We start from the raw sequence: 18,808 nt of genomic DNA on the forward strand, positions 1-18,808 counted from the left end.
GTGCTACTAGAAAAAGGTCAAATGTGCTCACAGGAAGGCAGAGAGAACTTGTGTTTCCAGCTTGAACCTGCTTCTCCCTTTACACGAGTGACCCTTTCCTCCACCCATTCTTGTCAGGAAGAATAAATCAGAGAAGCAACATCTGCTTAAGAGGAAGAATTTTCTATATGCTTTCAATGTTGTAAAATATTCCCTCTTCCCAAAACATACTCAAGACAGTGACTTCACAGAGAAGAGGGGAGTACTTTTAACACAGTACCTGTACCATCTGTGCTACTGCAGGCAGCATTCTCAGCTGATTCCAACATAACCCTCCTCCTCTGGGGGAAAAAGTCAAAAGGTTTTCCAGCAGTACTTAATGTCCCTGCCTCACCAGGAAAACTAGTTTCACTGTTTCAAGTTTACTGGGAACACCCACTCACTTGAGGGTACTTGTATCCTCTATGCACTTTCTCCATTTATTTAGAAGGATCCATCTTGCAAGCAAGAAAAATAATCTCTCTGCTCCGTAGGGGCCTTAACACAAAGTCTTTGGCTTTTGAAAGGAAAATGCTTCCATACCCTTTCCTCTCAATACTTGAGATGTAGTCTGCACATTTTAGAAGATTCTTCACACAGTGGGTGGTGAGGCCCTGGAACATGTTGCACAGACAAGCTGTGGATGCCCCATCCCTGGAGGTGTTCAAGGCCTGGTTGAATGGGGCTTTGAGCAACCTGGTCTGGTGGGAGGTGTCCCTGCACACGGCAGGGGGGTTGGAAGCAGATGGGCTTTCGGTCCCTACCAACCCAAACCATTTTATTATTCTGTGATTCTAGCCCAGGAGAGAATTTTCCTTCCAAAGACAAAAAATAAAATTACTTGTCACAAGCTGGCAGTTACTCTTACCGTCTATTCAGGATCAATCTTCCCATTACTATGCTTTATAATAAATATCTCTGAACACATAACAAAAGAACGATCAGCTGTGGTTTGAAGACAAGCAATCTGAGCAGCTTCAGATTTGGTTAAGGCACTTCCCCCTGCATCCCCAGAACACAAACAGATGTGGAACATGCTCACCTTATAGAATACTGAGGCCTGTGATACAGGGAATTTTGGATAATAAAAAAAAGAGGAGGTGTGGGGAAAGGTAGGAAAATGGATTAGTTAAGGCACCCTGAATGCTTGATTATTCATTTGTATTATTAATGTTGCAATCTTCTTAAAATTATCTCTGTGTGTGAGGGCTACCAAAAATTAGCACAAATAACACTTACTACAGTTCAGTTGCTATGATCCTATGAAAAAGCTTCTCCCCAAAACCCATAACTTGCATTAAAAATTTCACTAGCAGAGAAAACACAACTGAGTACGAAGGAAAATCTAACATGGGAAACCAACACGAGGTGTTGTTTCAGGTAACACTAGTACCAAACAGTCTCAGCATTTAAGAGGACACACTAGGAAAAAAAAATAAAATGCATTATAATTCTCATGAAGGCAATGAATACAGGGAGGTCACCATCACAGCAAACCTTTGATTACCTGCACGCAAGGCAAGACCTAGAAGATCAAGAACAAGGATGACATTCTCATCATTCCTGTCAATCTTCCCATGACTGGTTTTATTTTAATGCCTGGCAGAGTCAAGTGACATATATGGGTTACATTCCCCCTGGCAAACTAATGACACTCCTCCAGCAGAGGACTGGTAAATAGCTTCAGCTGTGCTGAAAGTCCATGTGATCATGTCATCTGTGAAGACAAAACTATTACCATTCAGGCTTTCTGCAGTATACCTCTTTTGTGCATGAGAAAGAGAGCTTCTCTTTGAAAGGAATGCAATTCTAATGTCAAAAATCAAGAATTTCTCCCCATCCAAGGATTTTTACTAAGGGAGCTCCAGTTGTAGCTTTTAGCCACATCCTTGCACTAAGTGTTTGCTAGCCAGTCACATGCAGAGAAGCTTCTTGAAGTCTGATGTCTATAGAAAAGCTGTCCAGAGAAGAATACCCTCCTGCAGAAGCCACATTCTCAGGTAGGAGGGAGGTGGCACAAATAACAGTAATCAAAAGTTAAAATAAAATAAAATAAAATAAAATAAAATAAAATAAAATAAAATAAAATAAAATAAAATAAAATAAAATAAAATAAAATAAAATAAAATAAAATAAAATAAAGCTTTAAAAAAGTCACATAATTGCTAATAGCTAAGTTCTAATTCACTAAAATAATTTGTTAATAGCTAGGCTTCCTTGAGAGTTGAGAAATTCAACTGAAACATGCTTCATGTCAAGATGCATCTCAGACATATTTTCCCTGAACAGTTAGAAAAATGTTTGATTCAAACAAAACCTGAAAAGACTTCACGGTAGGGAATGATTTTTTTTTTTTAAATTATGTGAACTTACAAGTCTGAAATGAGCTTGAGGGAGAAAAGTGAGACAAGAAATGGAGGACTTGAAAATTTCTGAAATTATGAACTCTTTCACAAATAGCAAGAACTATCTGTAGGTCAGAGTAGCACATGTTTCAAAGTTTCCTATTTCTTCTGCAGCAGCAGCACGGAGTAATCCCTCAGAAGGGAACAATGTGGAAAATTTCCAACATCTTTACTTTGAATGTCACATGGTCTATGCATTAAGCAGAAAAACAAAAGTTGGCAAAAGCAGGTGAAGCTCTAACAGTTCCAGATTTGTTTTAGCTAAGCTGTGTAACTTGGGAATACTAAAGATACTCTACATCATATAAAAAATGCTGCATGTTTCATTCTCTTTTTTCTAAGAGTGGAAATGACAAAGTGTTCATTTTCTCCTTATCCCTCTCCCCCCCGAAATTTCCTCAGAATTCTTAACTACGAAACTTAACTTGGAAGAATATACATTCATGAGGGATGAAGAGGGCAATTCTTCTTTCAAATGCACTTACGAAATAGTAAGTGTTCCTTGACGCTTACTAAATGTCATAAGAACAATACAAATGAAGTTCCTTTATTTTCTTAAAAAACACATCTAAGTTCCTCAGATTGTATCAGATTTTATACTTCAAAATTACTGTCTCTCTTTTTCCCCTCTCAACATATGCTCTCAAAAAGTACCAATGGTAATTACAAATGATTAAGCTGAGATTGCGATGTGATTCCACATTTATCCTATGGGTTATGTCTAACATTCGACTCAAAAGAAGGTTTCACTTACATAAAATACAACTTTCTAAAGTAACATAGTCAGACTAGCCCTGAAATGTGTTGTCCTTGATGCAATATTATTGTGTTTTCATATAAATTTACAATTGCATACATGTTTTTGGAGAAGAAAACTTTAGAGGCATTCTTAAATATGCGAATGGTGATTTTATTATTCATTTGAAGAGTTTTGTACATCACACAGAGCTTAAGTGCATGACTATAAAAATTAATCACTATCCTCCTTTATTTTTTTAAATCACAGAAAAGCTGAAGAGCTGAGCAACTTACACAGACGTGATAGTACTTAGATTTTCTGAGGTCTTGACAACACTACGTATCTCATAAATCTCCAAGTAGAGAACTGCAAATTCCACCAGACACAGAGGCCCTATTAAAGTATACTTGTAAGTATCTTTGCAGAGTCCTTTTTCTTCTCACATTACATGATACACTTACATTTACAGTTCTGAGCTGCCCAATCATTTCAGCCTGTTCTGTACTTCCCACAACAGACACAGGCAACTGCAGAAACCCTTCTGAGTCCCCTTTTCTCCCCAGACAACGTCAGACCATCAGGAAAAGTCTATCAGATTGTGTAAGTATCTTCTCAACATCTATATGTAAACAGAAGTCATCAGACCTTCAGTAAAGGCAGTATTTCCTTCAGGATAACAATGAACAGCTTTTGTGAGAGATGTTAAGAGCCAGTATGTTCAATACAACACTCCAGTGTAATACCTTCAGAGATTAAAATACAACATTAATGCTTGCTGCAACAGTATTTATGTGTAGTCAATAGGCTCAATGAATAGGAAATAGAAGTGATTTATTGCAATGAGTCAATATCAGACAAACAGGTATTTAGAAGTCCAGTTTGTTATGATTTTATTTAAACAAAACAAAGGTTTAATGTTTTCATGCAATATTTGCACTTAAATTATCATGACAAAGAGCAGAAGTAGTTAAGGAATGCACTAATTATAGACCTTAGTGAACATACAAAAAACTCAGCATTATAGGTTATACAAAGTAAAGAACATCTTAAATACTTTCCCAAAATACTGCAGCAGCCGCGACACAGTGATATGCCTTACAAGGGCATAGGAATGTAATTTAGAAATCACATGGGAACTACCCATTTCCTTTAATTTCACAAACAAGACAAAAGCAACATTCAACTCCACACAATGATTTTTCAAATAATGTCTATACAGTACCTTGAGTTTTATCCAAATAGTAAAAGTTAGACATGTTGTTTATTTAGTAAACAATTATGTGGTAAACCTCTATTACGTTTTTCCTTGGTTTTACCTGGAGTAGCCATGTTATTTAAAAGTGGGCAGGTTTGGCACTTTTATACTGATGTCGCCAATATTAATATTTCTTGGGATCTCTGGCAGATTCATATTCTTTACAGCTGAAACAGCCCGGGCTGGAGCTCCTGCTAAACCAGCCTGTGTACAAAGCGAGGAAAAATGTAAGTCAGGCAAAGTTGGTTACGAAAAGATTCAATAGCAGTGTACACAGACAACTAACTTTCCCAGTATTTCCATGGTTTTACACAATTAGAAAGACCAGATGGTAATTGTGTTTGGAATGAAATGGGTTATTTGGAAATATTAAACCAGAAAGAGAAAACAGTTCACACGTTCCTTTTTATATGGTAAAACATGTAATGTCAACTTGATGGAAAAGTATGCAGAGAGGAATAAGAGGGCTCATCCACGTGTGTGCAATATGCAGGTTATTGAAGAGACAATGTCGAGGTACTTAAGTTCAACGTGCTGTCTTTGTCTCTCGCCTATTCTAAGAGTTCATGTGGTTTGGAGTTGACCGATATTGGTTACAGGTTCAGAATATGTAACCTCAAAGTAGCAAGTTACTGAAAGCCAGTTGAACCATATTACATATCAAAATGCAAACAAACATGAGGTATTTCAAGGTGGCTTAGCCTGAAATGAAAAGGGTGAAAACCTTGCATTTCTGGATGATAAGGAGCATGTAGAAAGATTATTTCTCTAGACCAAATGATGTAATCTGTTACCCTTCGTAATTATTTGCTAACATATCTGCAGCCTTTAGGCACACAGGAGCATTATATAATCTGATTATGCCAAATTAAGTACTGTACTACCTACTTTGTAATAAATTCCTCTACTGCAGTTTCTCCATTTAAAGCTATAGTTCTACTTCATAAATATACATATTTAGCAATATAGAAGTTCGTTACTGACTTCCATTCAGTTCTGCCTTTTAGATAAAATAACTGTGCAGTTTACACACTAGAGCTTATTACTGAAGTACTAAGAAAGATGATTTCTAACTTGTAAGTCTGAAGACATACAGAACATGATCATTCCCAACTGTTTCTGAAGAACAGCTTTCAAAGCTTCCTTAGTTTAAGGACTGTTAAAGACCAAAAACTGTTTGATATTTGATACTGTGTAGAAAAGGTAGCACTCATTAAAAATTTGGAATTGTTTCTTCTAGAAGTCCAAATTCACTAAGTATATTTAGAATTAGCTCTGTGGCATTATTTCAGACTTGCCACTGAAGTGCAGAAGTCTTTTTTTTCTTGCTAAAAAAATATAAATAAAATAAATTAAAAATAAAAAAAGTTAAAGCCTGTAAGATCTTTAAAGCAAAACTAATAGTTGCAGAAATTCCGTGAATAAGTAGGGGGAAAAAAAAAGGACTTTTTATTTTTGTTTTAAAAGTAGGCTTAAAAATATTTGCAAAAGATAAAACACAATAAAGTGAAACGATCTTCAAAACTACTGTGGTTTTACATTGTGGCATCTGACAGGTCAGTAAAAAAGGGGAGAAATACAAGAAACAAAGCAACATGCTAAGAATTGGTAAAAAAACAAACAAACAAACAAACAAACAAACAAAAGAAAAGCCTAACAACCCTGTAGAAATGGAAGGTCTTTCATTAAAAGTGATTTTACTTAAGGGAGTCAAAGACTGAAGAAATCAGTGCACTCGTGCATAAAATAATTCTGAGCCAGAAACACAGCATTTCAAAAGGAGAATATTCTGGAAAAAGTTTATATCATATTTGATTAATTAGTGTTTGTAGATTACTGCTTTTAGTATAACCTTTTCATATTCTCAATTTTCGCTGAAACTCATCGTAATTACAGGGTATATTTAGACAGAGGAGAATATTTTAATTCTGATGTGTACACCTGCACTAATACACAAAAGGAGGTGGACACCTCATACACTCCTCAGAGAACAAATCTACTATTTGAAGGCTATGCACAACTACTTTTCCCTTTTACTACTCTCTTAATAAAGAAACAACATATAGCCAAATTAACATAAAGTTTCCACCTTAAATCCTACTTAGAGTTCTGCTGTAGTCTTTTCTCCCCTCCAAAAAGATAACCCATAGTCAAAATAAAACCTATTAAAGTTTCTGACTTTGAGCTAACCCACTTATGTTATGTGGAAAGGCTTAAGCATCATAAATCCCTAGATGTTAGCCACAGGAGGATTCCTGGTACTAGGAACAGAGACCAGATAGCCGTGAGTCATCTGTTACAAAATCCCCCCTGCCAAAGACTCCTATGTGCTACATGCCAAAGTTTTGAAAGGCAGGTGGGGGTATAGGAGAAAGCTCCAGAAATCTTCTGTCTCTTAATGCAACCAAGTAATTTGCTCTCACTTCTGCCCTTCACATAATCCAAATTATCCCTTCTCAGCTGTATGGCTAACTACAACTAGAAAGGCGGAAAAAATTAATTTTAAAGCCTCTTTTTCCTTGGTTTCCCTTCATGTCACCAAGTGTTATGCACTTCTGAGGCCGTTTCAATTCCAATCCCTTCTTGAAGGGGAATGTATGGACCTTATACTAGTAGTATTAAGAAAAGTACATGTCCATAATCCACAACCCTTAATCTGCAATATCTTAAAGATGCAGCATTAGATACTGCAATTTCTTGTTATTTAACATGTTCAAAAATGGTGCAGAAGATATGTAGATGTTTGTCAGTATCTTTTCCTGTTTGAGAACTTAGAGTTATTAATTTTAAATGAAGAGTAAATACCAGTGAATTTTTATCAGATAAACCAATAAATGCATTTCCTTTTTATTTGGTTCTACCTTTTAAATTCTATATTCAGTAATTGAAGAAAAAATCTTGAAGAAAAGCCAAAAATGGGGCAATGTAAACTGTTTTCCATACAGAAGATGAAAATACTAATAAAGTAGTAACAAAAGCAATGAGTTATACAATTCGTAACTGAAAAAATGGGAAACCAGAAAAATACCATAAGTGATGGACATGGTCCACACAAACAGGCATGGCTGGCAATTCAAAAGAGAGATGCCTTCTAGGTGACTAGGATGGAGATTCCTCACCCTATTTTAATGAAAGTTAATTATTCTTAATGGACAAATAGAAGTTTTAGTAGAACTCGTCATTATTTTTACCTACCTGCAGCTATCCTCTTTACACAGACTTACAGTCCCTGCCTCCCGCCCCAATGGCATAGGACACAATGGAGACACAATTGAGAATTATTCAAAATACCACAATTGACACATTGCCCTTCCACCCCCCTATGTAGTCACGACTTCCAACAGTCACATTTCATTAGGATCACTTGAATCAGGATCAACAAAGATCCCTTAAAAAAGTACTAGGAATTTCAGTTTACCTCTTTTTTTTTTTTTTTTTTGCCAGCAAGGTTGTCTTTCACTACCACATACTGGAGTAGAGAATTTCAAACTATTACAGTCTCTTCTCCCGTGATTCTCTATATTAAGTGGTTTTGTATCAATGTATAGGTAATATGCACAGCAGAATGCTGTTTATTAAAACTAATGTTGATCATACAAAACATAACAGTCATACTGTATTTTGAAGTCAGAGCAGTTTGTAAAAAATATCTAATAAAATGACTGAAAACTACTTAAACTTCAAAACTGGATAGTTAATAAATTATTTCAAATGCGATTGCATTCCTTTTTAGCATGTCAAACAGTGAACTAGTATGTAGTCTGCCATTAATCATCTTTTAGAGCAGGTGAACTGTATCTACAAACACAACGGTTCTACATGAAATATTTCCAGACCACTGTGCTTTAAGCAGTTTTATAGAGGTACCTGATTAAAAGAGCCATCATTGTAACACTGCATTGGACATGTTTCAACTGCCTTTATTATAAAATAATTCAGCAAGTAACTTGGTGAGGTGCAAAGAAAAAACCGTTTCACTTGAAAAAAAATCAAAACACGCAAGCTTTAAACATGCAGTGAATGATGAGTAGTCTGTCACAGCCAGCAAATGACTTAAGCAAGTGAAAATGATACTTCTTAAGACACATTAATGAATTTTCAGAAATACAGTACGAATTGCATACAGCTGGTATTACAAAGAGCCAATAAATCAGATTTTTTTTTTTTTTGCCACAGCTGCTTTGTATTCTCAATTTCATTTCTTATCAAAGTTGTACTTGAATCTTGAAACACTCCATATTATCTTTTTAGGTTCAGTTACTGCACAAAATTATTGCAAACATGTTCATACGCTTTTAGAGTGAAAAAGCAATTCTATAAATGCAAAACAACGATGCTATATTAAAGATTGAAATAGATGAATTTAATAACAGAACTTATTCTAGTGGTCCTAGTCTATCAAGTGAGAAATATGAACTGTTGTTAGTTTACTTAGGTCATTTTTTATTACTGTAAGAATCAATTTCCTTTGTTGTTATGATCACCGTTTCTTATAATATCCCAGCGGTAACATTACATGAAAGTAACCCCCAAAACATTGTTTTATTAAAAAAAAAAAAAAAAAAAAACAACTCATATCATTTGGAAAGAAGATTAGAAGATTACATATCACAAATTTAGTTAATGTGTATATACCAAAAAAAAAAAACAAAAACAAAAACAGGAAAAGGGAAAAAAGATTCAGACTGCCATCCCAAGCAACTCTACACAGAGCTAGCTACCACCAAAACAAACGTGAAAATATATAGCTTACTGGAAAACAAAATAATTCAGGCTAAAGCTTTGCAAAAGAAGCTTTTCCAGATATACTGGAGGTACAAGGACCTCTCTGCTGCTGGTGTTTCATACTAATACTTCTTTCCAGAACAAGTATGACTTCAAAGCAGCAGGGTTATGAAAGAATGAAAAGATGCAATACATAATATAAAGGAATGATCATGTCCCCTGCTTATGAGGTTAAATAAATGAACATAATTAGAGAAAAAACAAAATGAAGTCTGCAAGTATATCAAAATGAGGCCAAACAGATAAGAAGACTTAAGACGTACTCTTAGAAATTTTAAGCACTTGAATCACAAAGAGTAATGGATGGGAATGATTAATTATTTGTTTGTTTGTTTTTCATTGCCAGACCCAAAAATAAAAACAGAACATGGGTGAGCAGAACAGAGAAAAAAAAAAAAAAAAAAAAAAGAAAAGAAGTAGCTTTGCACAAATAATAAAAAAAAAAAAAAAAAAACTGAAATCAAGCTCCCTACTGTTACAATGAAATACGGATTATATGTTACAAGTGTTGACATATTAGGCAGAGGAAGGTCATTTCCTTGATTTTCTTCATGTGCCATAACAAATCCAAATTTATGTAAAATATTTCATACTACCCAAAAATATTTTAGCTAATGCTATAAAACTTACTGCTAGTAAAACCAATTACAGAACTGTATTTTCTAAGTTTTAAAGTAAGGTATTATATTACCTTTTTTCCTGGAAAAATCATGTAAAAAGACAAGAGCAAAGCTATTTATAAATTAAATAAACTTCATCTCCTTAAGAGTCTAGCTATTTAAACTACCTACAGTTCAAATACATAGATACTTAAAATGAATGGAAATGAAGTTTGAAATAGTGTAATTAACATTGACCGACATTCAAACGGCTGAATTCAACTAAATGTTTCAAATAGCAAATGACAGGGGGACAATGACCATAAACTGAACCTTAAACATATATTTTCCTCCTCCTTTTTCAAGTCCTCATTAACATTCATGTTCAGTGACTGGGGTTACCAAGGTATCTTAAACCAAAATCCAGTGATTCATGGCAAGGGTAGTAAACGTACATCTGAAGTTTAGTACAAACTTACTGCCCTTTTCATTTTATGTTTGACACACTTAGTAATTGAAAGAACAATTTTGGTATTTCTACATCACCTTTATAAACTATACTGAAAAATTTATTTCACATGTATAAAACTGTTTGGATCTGTTTGTTTTCTTTTTAAGTTCTGTTTACCTGAAACTTACTCTGAAACTTCACTTCTCTTTGCAAGCAGGTAAGTTGTTTGTTTTCATCTGGAAGTATTAAGTTGTACTAAGCAAGACATTTCTTACCTATGTTAGATTTTTTCAATCAGGAAGCTATATTGACTATATCATCACATTCTATTTTGCTAGCTGTGTGTTCAGTTTCTATTAAGATCAGTTTTGCACCTTTTTTAAAAAAATCATACAAGTTCATATTTCTTTGTTTCTTAAACAATGATACAAAGAAAAGTTAAATTCTAAAATGCAGGAAGAGAAATAAAAGAAAAAATATGATGTCAATGGAAAGCTAGTAAAATACACTATAGCCAATAAAAAGATGAGGGAGCTACAAGAAGAAACTAGCACAAAAAGTAGGCTACAAGGACTAGTATGGGTATTTTTACACATAATTTTTGAGTCTGGCCTACATAATTTATTGCCTTTGACATCATTTTGCTTTCCCTTTTTGTTAAAAGTACATTTTTTTCTCAAAGTCAGCAATACCTTTGTCTACCTGTCCTGTCTGGGAGACTGAAAGATAAAGGTCTGTAAGAGAGAAGAATGAAAGAGCTAGAAAAGATCAGGAGGTTCGGAAAAAATGAGGTCCAACTTAAAAGTCTAAATCACAGGCAGTTGAACACTCCAAATAGAGAAAAGGTAGCCCAGGTTTACCTACAATACTTCCAGAAGCTCTGGATAAAATCCCAATGACCCCTCTCCCATAAATTCCCTCCCTTAATCACAACGATCCTTTGGCTTTAGAAAGGTTGACCAGAAATCCATTCACAGATAAACACTAAACTTTAAGGTCGGGAGATACAGTAAAGACATTTTTGCAGGGTACAAATACAATTTCCCTCTTAGCTCATCCACGCTACTTAAAGAGCTGAATCAGAAATCAAAGCTAGGGATTCAATCACAGTGATATAAACAAATAACCTCTGTTGAAAGGATTAATTAATACTTTGAATGGATAACATTGTTCAAATATTCGTGAATTAAACAAACACATTTTTTCTCACTTGCTAAAATCCAACTGAAAGCTTATTTAGAAACCTAATATAAAACTAATCAAATACTCAATGTCAAATGGCTGATTTTGTGTATCAAAGGAAAGTTGGGTGGACACACTGCAAAATTTAGAACACTTCTGTAAATGGAGCTTACTTACAATTTCATTAGATTCACCATTTCAGCTGGCAATTCAAAAAGGCAATTCAAAATTCAAAAAGCAATTCAGCCTCAACACAGATAAATTATAGATGCCACAACCATGACTGCGGTTGAAAAAGTGGAACAGAATAAAGCTTGAATGCTGTGGCACAGGTCCTATGAACTACAGCTGATATAATAATAATTTGTTTTTAAAATAAATTTTCTTTCTGATGAAACAAAACTAAGAGGATCCACTAGTTTTGATTTCTTAGTGACCAGCAATCAAAAATATTATTAATGAAGTTATTACTGTTTTTGATTTACACAAACTGGATTTTCCTCTATCTTCTATCTAAATACATGTTTAGGAAAGACACTGAAAGATTTACAATCTTGATCAAAGAGACAAAAGGAAAAGAAATATCAATCAGCAAATTTCTGAGAATATCCATGAAACAACCAATTAATGAGCTACAGAGATATTTATCAGGTATTGCGAACTATCACAATAACTGTTATATTTGAGAAGAGACAGTCACTGAACTAAAAAAAACATTTGTGGTAAGCAGATTGTGAAATGTTCTACTCCATCCCAGTCACCAAGTGTTTCAATTTATTACTGCTACTTCTTTACCTTCCATAATTCATCGCCGAATGTGAAAGAATAAATTACTATTTGCTATTTTCCCTGCTTATGCTCTGAGTTCTCCATGTTTTTGTTGTTGTTTTCTGATTTTCTTCTAAAAGTACCTTAACAGAAAGAATGACTTACTGATGGATAATGGAAAACAGCAAAAATTGCAGCTGGCTGCACTGAATTTATATGTTTTGGATGCCTAATGAGAGACTGGTTTATAGTTGATTCGGTGATAGAATGCATATAATTAAGAAAAACCTTCTTCATTAAATGCTTTTAGGTGAAACTGATTTTGTGCATAACACAAGGTAGAACATACTTGCTTAGTAAATTCAGCTTTTGGGACACTACACTACTCTTCCATCAATATATAAAAAATATATGTATACAGAAATTATTCAAATACAGCAGTAATTCATGAGAATAAATCCAAGTATTCGTCTCTATGAACAACAACTCATTCTGAGTTTGAGAAAGTGGTAAAATGAATGTACTGAATATCTTCATTATCTGTAATATGATCTTTCTGGATGTGTATTGCCATGCACAATATCCTATCAAACTGCTTTTTCCTGCTTTTCACAGTGTTGTCCTGTTCTTGGGAACAGTTTGGAAGTTGTGTAAAACAGACAATTAAATGTATCAAAACACTCAAGATGATGCAGTGTGAGATTGCAGAATTAGGAGAACAGTATACATTTACCCCAAAAAAGCTGAAGAATTAATTTCTCTCTGCTTTACAAGATGTACTTGAGTTAAAACTAGGAAGCTCTCTGTGTCTTCCCCACAAATGTCATTTAGTTCATATTTATGCCACCTGTAGTACTTCAATCCACTCAGCTGACCTCAGCTTTAGAACAAGTCTCCAATTCAAGCAAAAGTTGGTTTACAAATTTGAAAAAGCTTTGAAAGTCAGATGATATGTTCTTCTGATATGTTCTCTCTGTTATCAGTAAGAATCACAGTCTTACTACTAGCATTTTAGCTTACATGACAAGTCTGATGATGTTTAAAAAAGTAGCATTCTGTCTCATAGCTAAAATAATTTTAAAATCCCTTCTCTTTCTAAATTTCTCTCCTAAACATTCAACAGTATTAAAGACAAGCATTTTAATATCCAGATTTGCACACTCCAAATCTTGATGTGGAATTACAGGTATGTCTTATCACTGTTCCACAAGTGTATATCTTTTCCACTTAGCAAGTGGAAAAGAGATTTCCACAAGTTATGCAAGTATACCTTGCTAAGACTAATATGGGTATGTAGAGAATTCCATCTTCTCACTAGAATCTACTCAACCAATGACCAAATGTTCAGATTATCAATATAACAGAATTCATATCAACTTCAAAGGGCCTAAAAGTGGGCTTTACTTTCTATCAAGTCCATCTAACTCCAATTTACTATATCGTGTCACAGTGTTTTTGTGACACTAAATACAATTCCATTTATTTCAGCTGCCAGAAGCAGACAGGAATATGTTGTCTACATACTTTGGTTCTTCTAATTTCAACTATTATAGTCATCAGTGGTTTCCAACAAAATAAGTATACTGGAAATAAAATGCTTTCTGCAGAAGAAACTTACAGAACTACAGATGTATCCCAATAGCAATGACAGGCACTGCTATTAGATACAGATAGCAAAAACTAAACAGCTAATCTTTTAAGCAATTATTACTTATAATGAAACGTACAATACACTAACTTAGTGATACACTGTGAATTTTTAGCATTATAAGCAAGCAGCTCTATATAGTTTGCTACTGAAGAACAAGCAGCATTACAAAGCATGCATTTACTACAATCATGTTTTTAGTTTAGATGCTACATAGTGCTGCTTCATTCTTACCTCAGATTTCTCCAGTTTATTTTGAGCATCAATCTGAGTGACAATTTCATTCATGTTGGTCTCCAAAACCATTCCACCCATGACCATTTCAGCCAATATATTATGGACCTAAAAAAGAACATAGGAAAAAATTTAAATGTCAAATACATATCTGGACAAATGATGCCTAGGTTCATCAATCCAGGAACACATATATTCTGTAAATAAATTAAGATAATTTCTTTAAAACAATTTGGGACAAAAAGCTCATAACCTGCTGTTTGTTTCTGCAACATCCTCTTTGCTCATAGTTCTTTTACAATCTCATAATCTACCCCACTTTGCTTATCAATGCTAGGAGAAGAAACTGTCATTCATCTTTCTTTCAGTATGTGTCTTCTGTCCAAGCACTATGAACAAAAGCTCTAATTAGCAGCATAAGTTCTACAATATTAACAAATTGGTCACAGTTGTGTAAAAACTACTTTGGGCTACATCTATGAAGGACAAGAGATTGAGTGATGTTCACCCATGACTACCACGACTAGGCTCAGGAACGGCTGTAACTCAACTGAACACACACACCACAAACACAAAGATGTCGGTATCTAGGATGGGGATTGACAGCCTGGATCCAAACTGAAAGACTGAATAAACCAATTGGAGACATTAATGAAATTGCTATGTCTAAAATTCCTCTTCCCTGTAACCCTGATTTCAGAATGAGAGCCTTGGTTCACTAATCTCTGCTTTCGCATACTTTCTACTAAAACTTGAGTTCATTTATAATGTAAAATAGTGCAATCCCAAAAATTTCCCCTAAATTGTCACCAGAACTTCAACCTTGGATATAGGGAGAACAGACTTCAGGCTGCTCAGAGAACTAGTTAATAAGGTCCTCTGGGAAACTGCTTTTGAAGGCATGGGGGTCCATCAGTACTGGTCAATTTTTAAGTAAAAGCACAGGAACGGGCAATTTCAAATTGTCAGAAATCAAGCAGGCACGGGTGGTCTGGCTGAGCAAGGATCTTCTTCTAGAGCTTAGTCAGAAAAGGAAAGTGTATAGCCACTGGAAGTGAGGTCAGGAAACATGAGAGGACTAATAAGACACTGTTCGCCTTTGAATGGAGAAAATTCACGTGGCCAAGGTTCAATTAGGGTTGGCCAGTACTGTGGGGAACAACGAAAAGGATTTTTTTTGTTGTTGTTGTTTTTAATATGTTAACAGCAAAAGGAGGACCAGAGAAAACATTCATTGCTCTGATACTTGATGAGGATGGTCACCTCACAAACAATTTGGAGATGTAGACAAAGCTCAGACATTTAATGCCTTCTACACCTCTGTCCTCAACACCAATGATGAGCTCGGGTATACCAAGTGCTCCGAGCTGGAGGACCGTGACTGCAGTAACAACTCCCAGCCAAGCCCAAACTTGTGCAGGACTTGCTGCTCCTGCTGGATGCATGAAAGTCTATGGGGACTGATGGGATTCATTGCAGGGTACTCAGAGAGCTGGCTGATGTCATTGCAAGACCTCTCTCCACTATTTTTCAATGGTCTTGGGAAGCTGGAGAGGTCCTGGTTGTCTGAAGGCTGGCAGATATTGTTCCATTTTTCAACAAGGGCAGGAAAGATCCTGGTAATTACAGGCCTGTAAGTCTCACTCTAGTGTTTGGTAAAATTATGGGGAAAATTATTTTGAGACTTATTGAAAAACACCTGAAGGGCAATTGCCCACAGCCAGCACAGCTGAAACATGCGAAGTTTCTGCTTAACAGCCTTAAATTCTTTTATGAAAAGGTTGATCTAGTTGATCAAGAGAAGCCAGCAGATGTCACTTTTTGGATTTCAGCAAAGCTTTCGATACTGTTACTAGCAGTATCCTTCAGCACAAAATGTTCAGTTAGATAAAAACATAATATATGATGGGGTGATCAATTGGCTGATGGGTTTGGCTCAAAGGGTCATAGTAAATGGGGTTACACCTGGCTGGCAGCAAGTCGCTAGAGTGGTTCCCTAGGGCTCCATTTTAGGGCCAGTTCTCTTTAAAGTTTTCATAAATGACTCAAATGTAGGACTAGAAGGTGTTTTCAGTAAGTCTGCAGATGTCACTAAATTGGGAGGAGTTGTTTACTCCCCTGAGAGCAGACAGGCCTTGAAGAGGTATCTTGACAAATTAGAGAGCTTAGCAATCACAAACAGTAGAACAAGTGCCATATCCTGCATCTAGGATAGGGCAATGCTGGCTGTATGTAGAGCCGGAGGGAAGAGAATCTGGACAGCAGCCCTGAAGAAAGAGATCTGGACACTTCGGTTGACAGCAAGTTGAAATAAGCCAGCAGCATGCCCTGGCAGACAGAAGGGCCAACCGCATCCTGAGGTGCATCAGGCACAGCACTGCCAGCTGTTTGAGGGAAAGGATTGTCCTGCTCTGCTCTGTACTGGTACAGTCTCACCTCAAGTACTGTGTGAGGTTTAGGGCACCACAGTTTAAAAGAACAAAAAGCTGTGAGAGAACATCCAAAGGAGGGCTACAAAGATGATGAAGGGTGTGGAGGGGAAGACGTATGAGGTGTGACTGAGATCCCTTGGTTTGTTCAGCCCAGAGCAGAGCAGGCTGAGGGGAGGCCTCATGGCAGCCTGCAGCTCCCTCACGAGGGGAGCGGAGGGGCAGGCGCTGAGCTCTGCTCTCTGGGGACAGCGACAGGACCCGAGGGAACGGCATGGAGCTGGGACAGGGGAGGGTCAGGCTGGGGGTTAGGGAAAGGGTCTGCACCCAGAGGGTGCTCTGGCACTGGGACAGGCTCCCCAGGGAGCAGCACTAAGTCTGTCACAGCACGAAGTCTGTCAGAGTTTAAGAAGCATTTGGACAATGCTCTCAGACACATGGTCTGATTTTTGGGTGGGGCTATATAGAGCCAGGAATTGGCCTCAGTGGTCCTTGTGGCTCCCTTCAAGCTCAGGATATTCTATGATTCTGTAATTCTGTGTTTCTGAAGACATGGAACATATGATCACTTTTCTGAGATAAACACATCGTACCTGATACTTCAAAGCATAACTACGCTATTATTTTGGATATGCATGAAGTTTTCCCATGAATGAAAGGTAAATCTCTAAATCAAAGATGTAAAGATGAGTTGAGGGTAATATATTAAAAACCACCACACTTCCTGCTTTTGTGCCATACCTCATAAGTATATTTCAGAAGAAAGCAGCTCTCTTCTGTCTATTGCTGCTAAGTAAAGATTTAAGAATCAAATATTTGTTAGAAAGGCTAAAATTCCTTAATAAACCACTCACTTCACTCCTAGTATGTATGTATTCCTCACAACATACCAAAATGGTAAGCATAATATGAAAGTGATGCTAAGCAATCAGTTCTCCTGGTTTGCAATGACGTGAATTTAAAGATTTTCTAGCATCACAATCAGAAAAGATACAAACATGGTAATCTAGCATTAACACATTCTTCACTGACAATCCAAATGCATTGAAAAATGACATCAATATTTACTTCCTTTTATTGAAGACTCATTTTTACTTATTGTATAAAGAAAATGTACAGCCCTAAACAAACAGGAGTTAGCATACACATTGCATGGGCTACCTACAATACTGAACACTTACGTGAAGTTGCATTTGGCTACAGATTTGCAAAGAATGATTTCATAGACAACTCATGAAAGATACAACTCATTCAACAGAATCAACAGAAAAAGAAACTGCTCTTTCAGTCAGTTCTCAATTTTACTCATAGAGAAGGCTTGATAATACAAGTTGATGATGTAAAATACTGACTTAAGATATTGTTAGTATGAAAAACAAAATATCAAAGATATTAATATGGAAACCATGATAAACACATAATATTAAAATTGATACAGATATAGCTTTTTTTTTTTTTCCCTTAGCATGTTAACAGTAAGTAACACAGAGCATGTTTAGAAAACACTACATCTGTGCCACTGGTGGTGGTCATAAAGCCTGTCCACTTTAAAGTGGTCTAGCAAAAGATGATACAGAATCAGAGTTCTAAGTCTGTCAGTTTGGTGCTGTCCCCCCCAACATCCTCCACGACATCCTTATCTTGAAATTGGAAAGACATGGGTTTGATAGCTGGACCACTGAATGGGTAAGGAATTGGCTGGATGGTTGCATCCAAAGAGCTGCAGTCAACGGCTCTATGTCCAAGTGGAGATCAGTAGCGAGTGGTGGGACTGGTACTGTTTAACATCTTTCAGTGACAGGGACAGTGGGATCTAGTGCACCCTCAGCAAGTTTGCCAATGAGACCAAGATAAGGCCTGGGGGTTGGAGTTAGATGATCTTTAATGTCCCTTCAAACTCAAACCATTCTATGGTTCTATGAATGTAGTTATATTTCAATCATTTACTAAGCAAGTATTTTTCACATATTATGTAAATAGTGTTGTTGTTTTTTCCTAGTTTCTGAATGTGCATTGTACAGACTTATGGTAGGACTAATACATAATTCATGTCTCCCTAAACAAGTCAGGGAGAAATTTTCAGGTTAGTCTTACATAAGCCCAGCATTAACCAAATATTAAATTGTTCTTTTCCTTCTCTCAACAGAAATACAGCATAACAGTGTAAATACCATCACTTACTATTGCATATTATAGACCTGAATTATATTTTCTTTTTTAAAGTATACGTGGCTCTAAAACAGCAAATACAGTCCCTACCTTTTGACTTTAGAGAAGTACCACACATTTTGCTCT

The 18,808-nt window shown here is 36.0% G+C and overlaps 1 protein-coding gene across 2 annotated transcripts in view; it reads right to left on the bottom strand.

The window, feature by feature from the left end:
- Positions 1–3,312: 3,312 nt before the first annotated feature.
- Positions 3,313–18,808, bottom strand: part of AP3S1 (adaptor related protein complex 3 subunit sigma 1) — a 33,828-nt gene continuing 18,332 nt past the window's right edge. The window contains exons 5-7 of one of the 2 annotated variants that reach the window (XM_084504969.1): positions 14,085–14,192; positions 10,945–10,986; positions 4,386–4,621 (exon numbers count right to left, since the gene is read on the bottom strand). In XM_084504969.1, the coding sequence (XP_084361095.1) occupies positions 10,951–10,986; positions 14,085–14,192 (144 nt within the window). In that variant the 3' untranslated portion in view covers positions 4,386–4,621; positions 10,945–10,950. Of the gene's footprint in view, positions 4,622–10,944; positions 10,987–14,084; positions 14,193–18,808 lie in introns of both variants that reach the window. The other variant, XM_084504968.1, reaches the window with a different exon arrangement.

Source organism: Aythya ferina (assembly GCF_964211825.1).
Source record: "Aythya ferina genome assembly, chromosome: Z".
Classification (NCBI taxonomy): domain Eukaryota; kingdom Metazoa; phylum Chordata; class Aves; order Anseriformes; family Anatidae; genus Aythya; species Aythya ferina.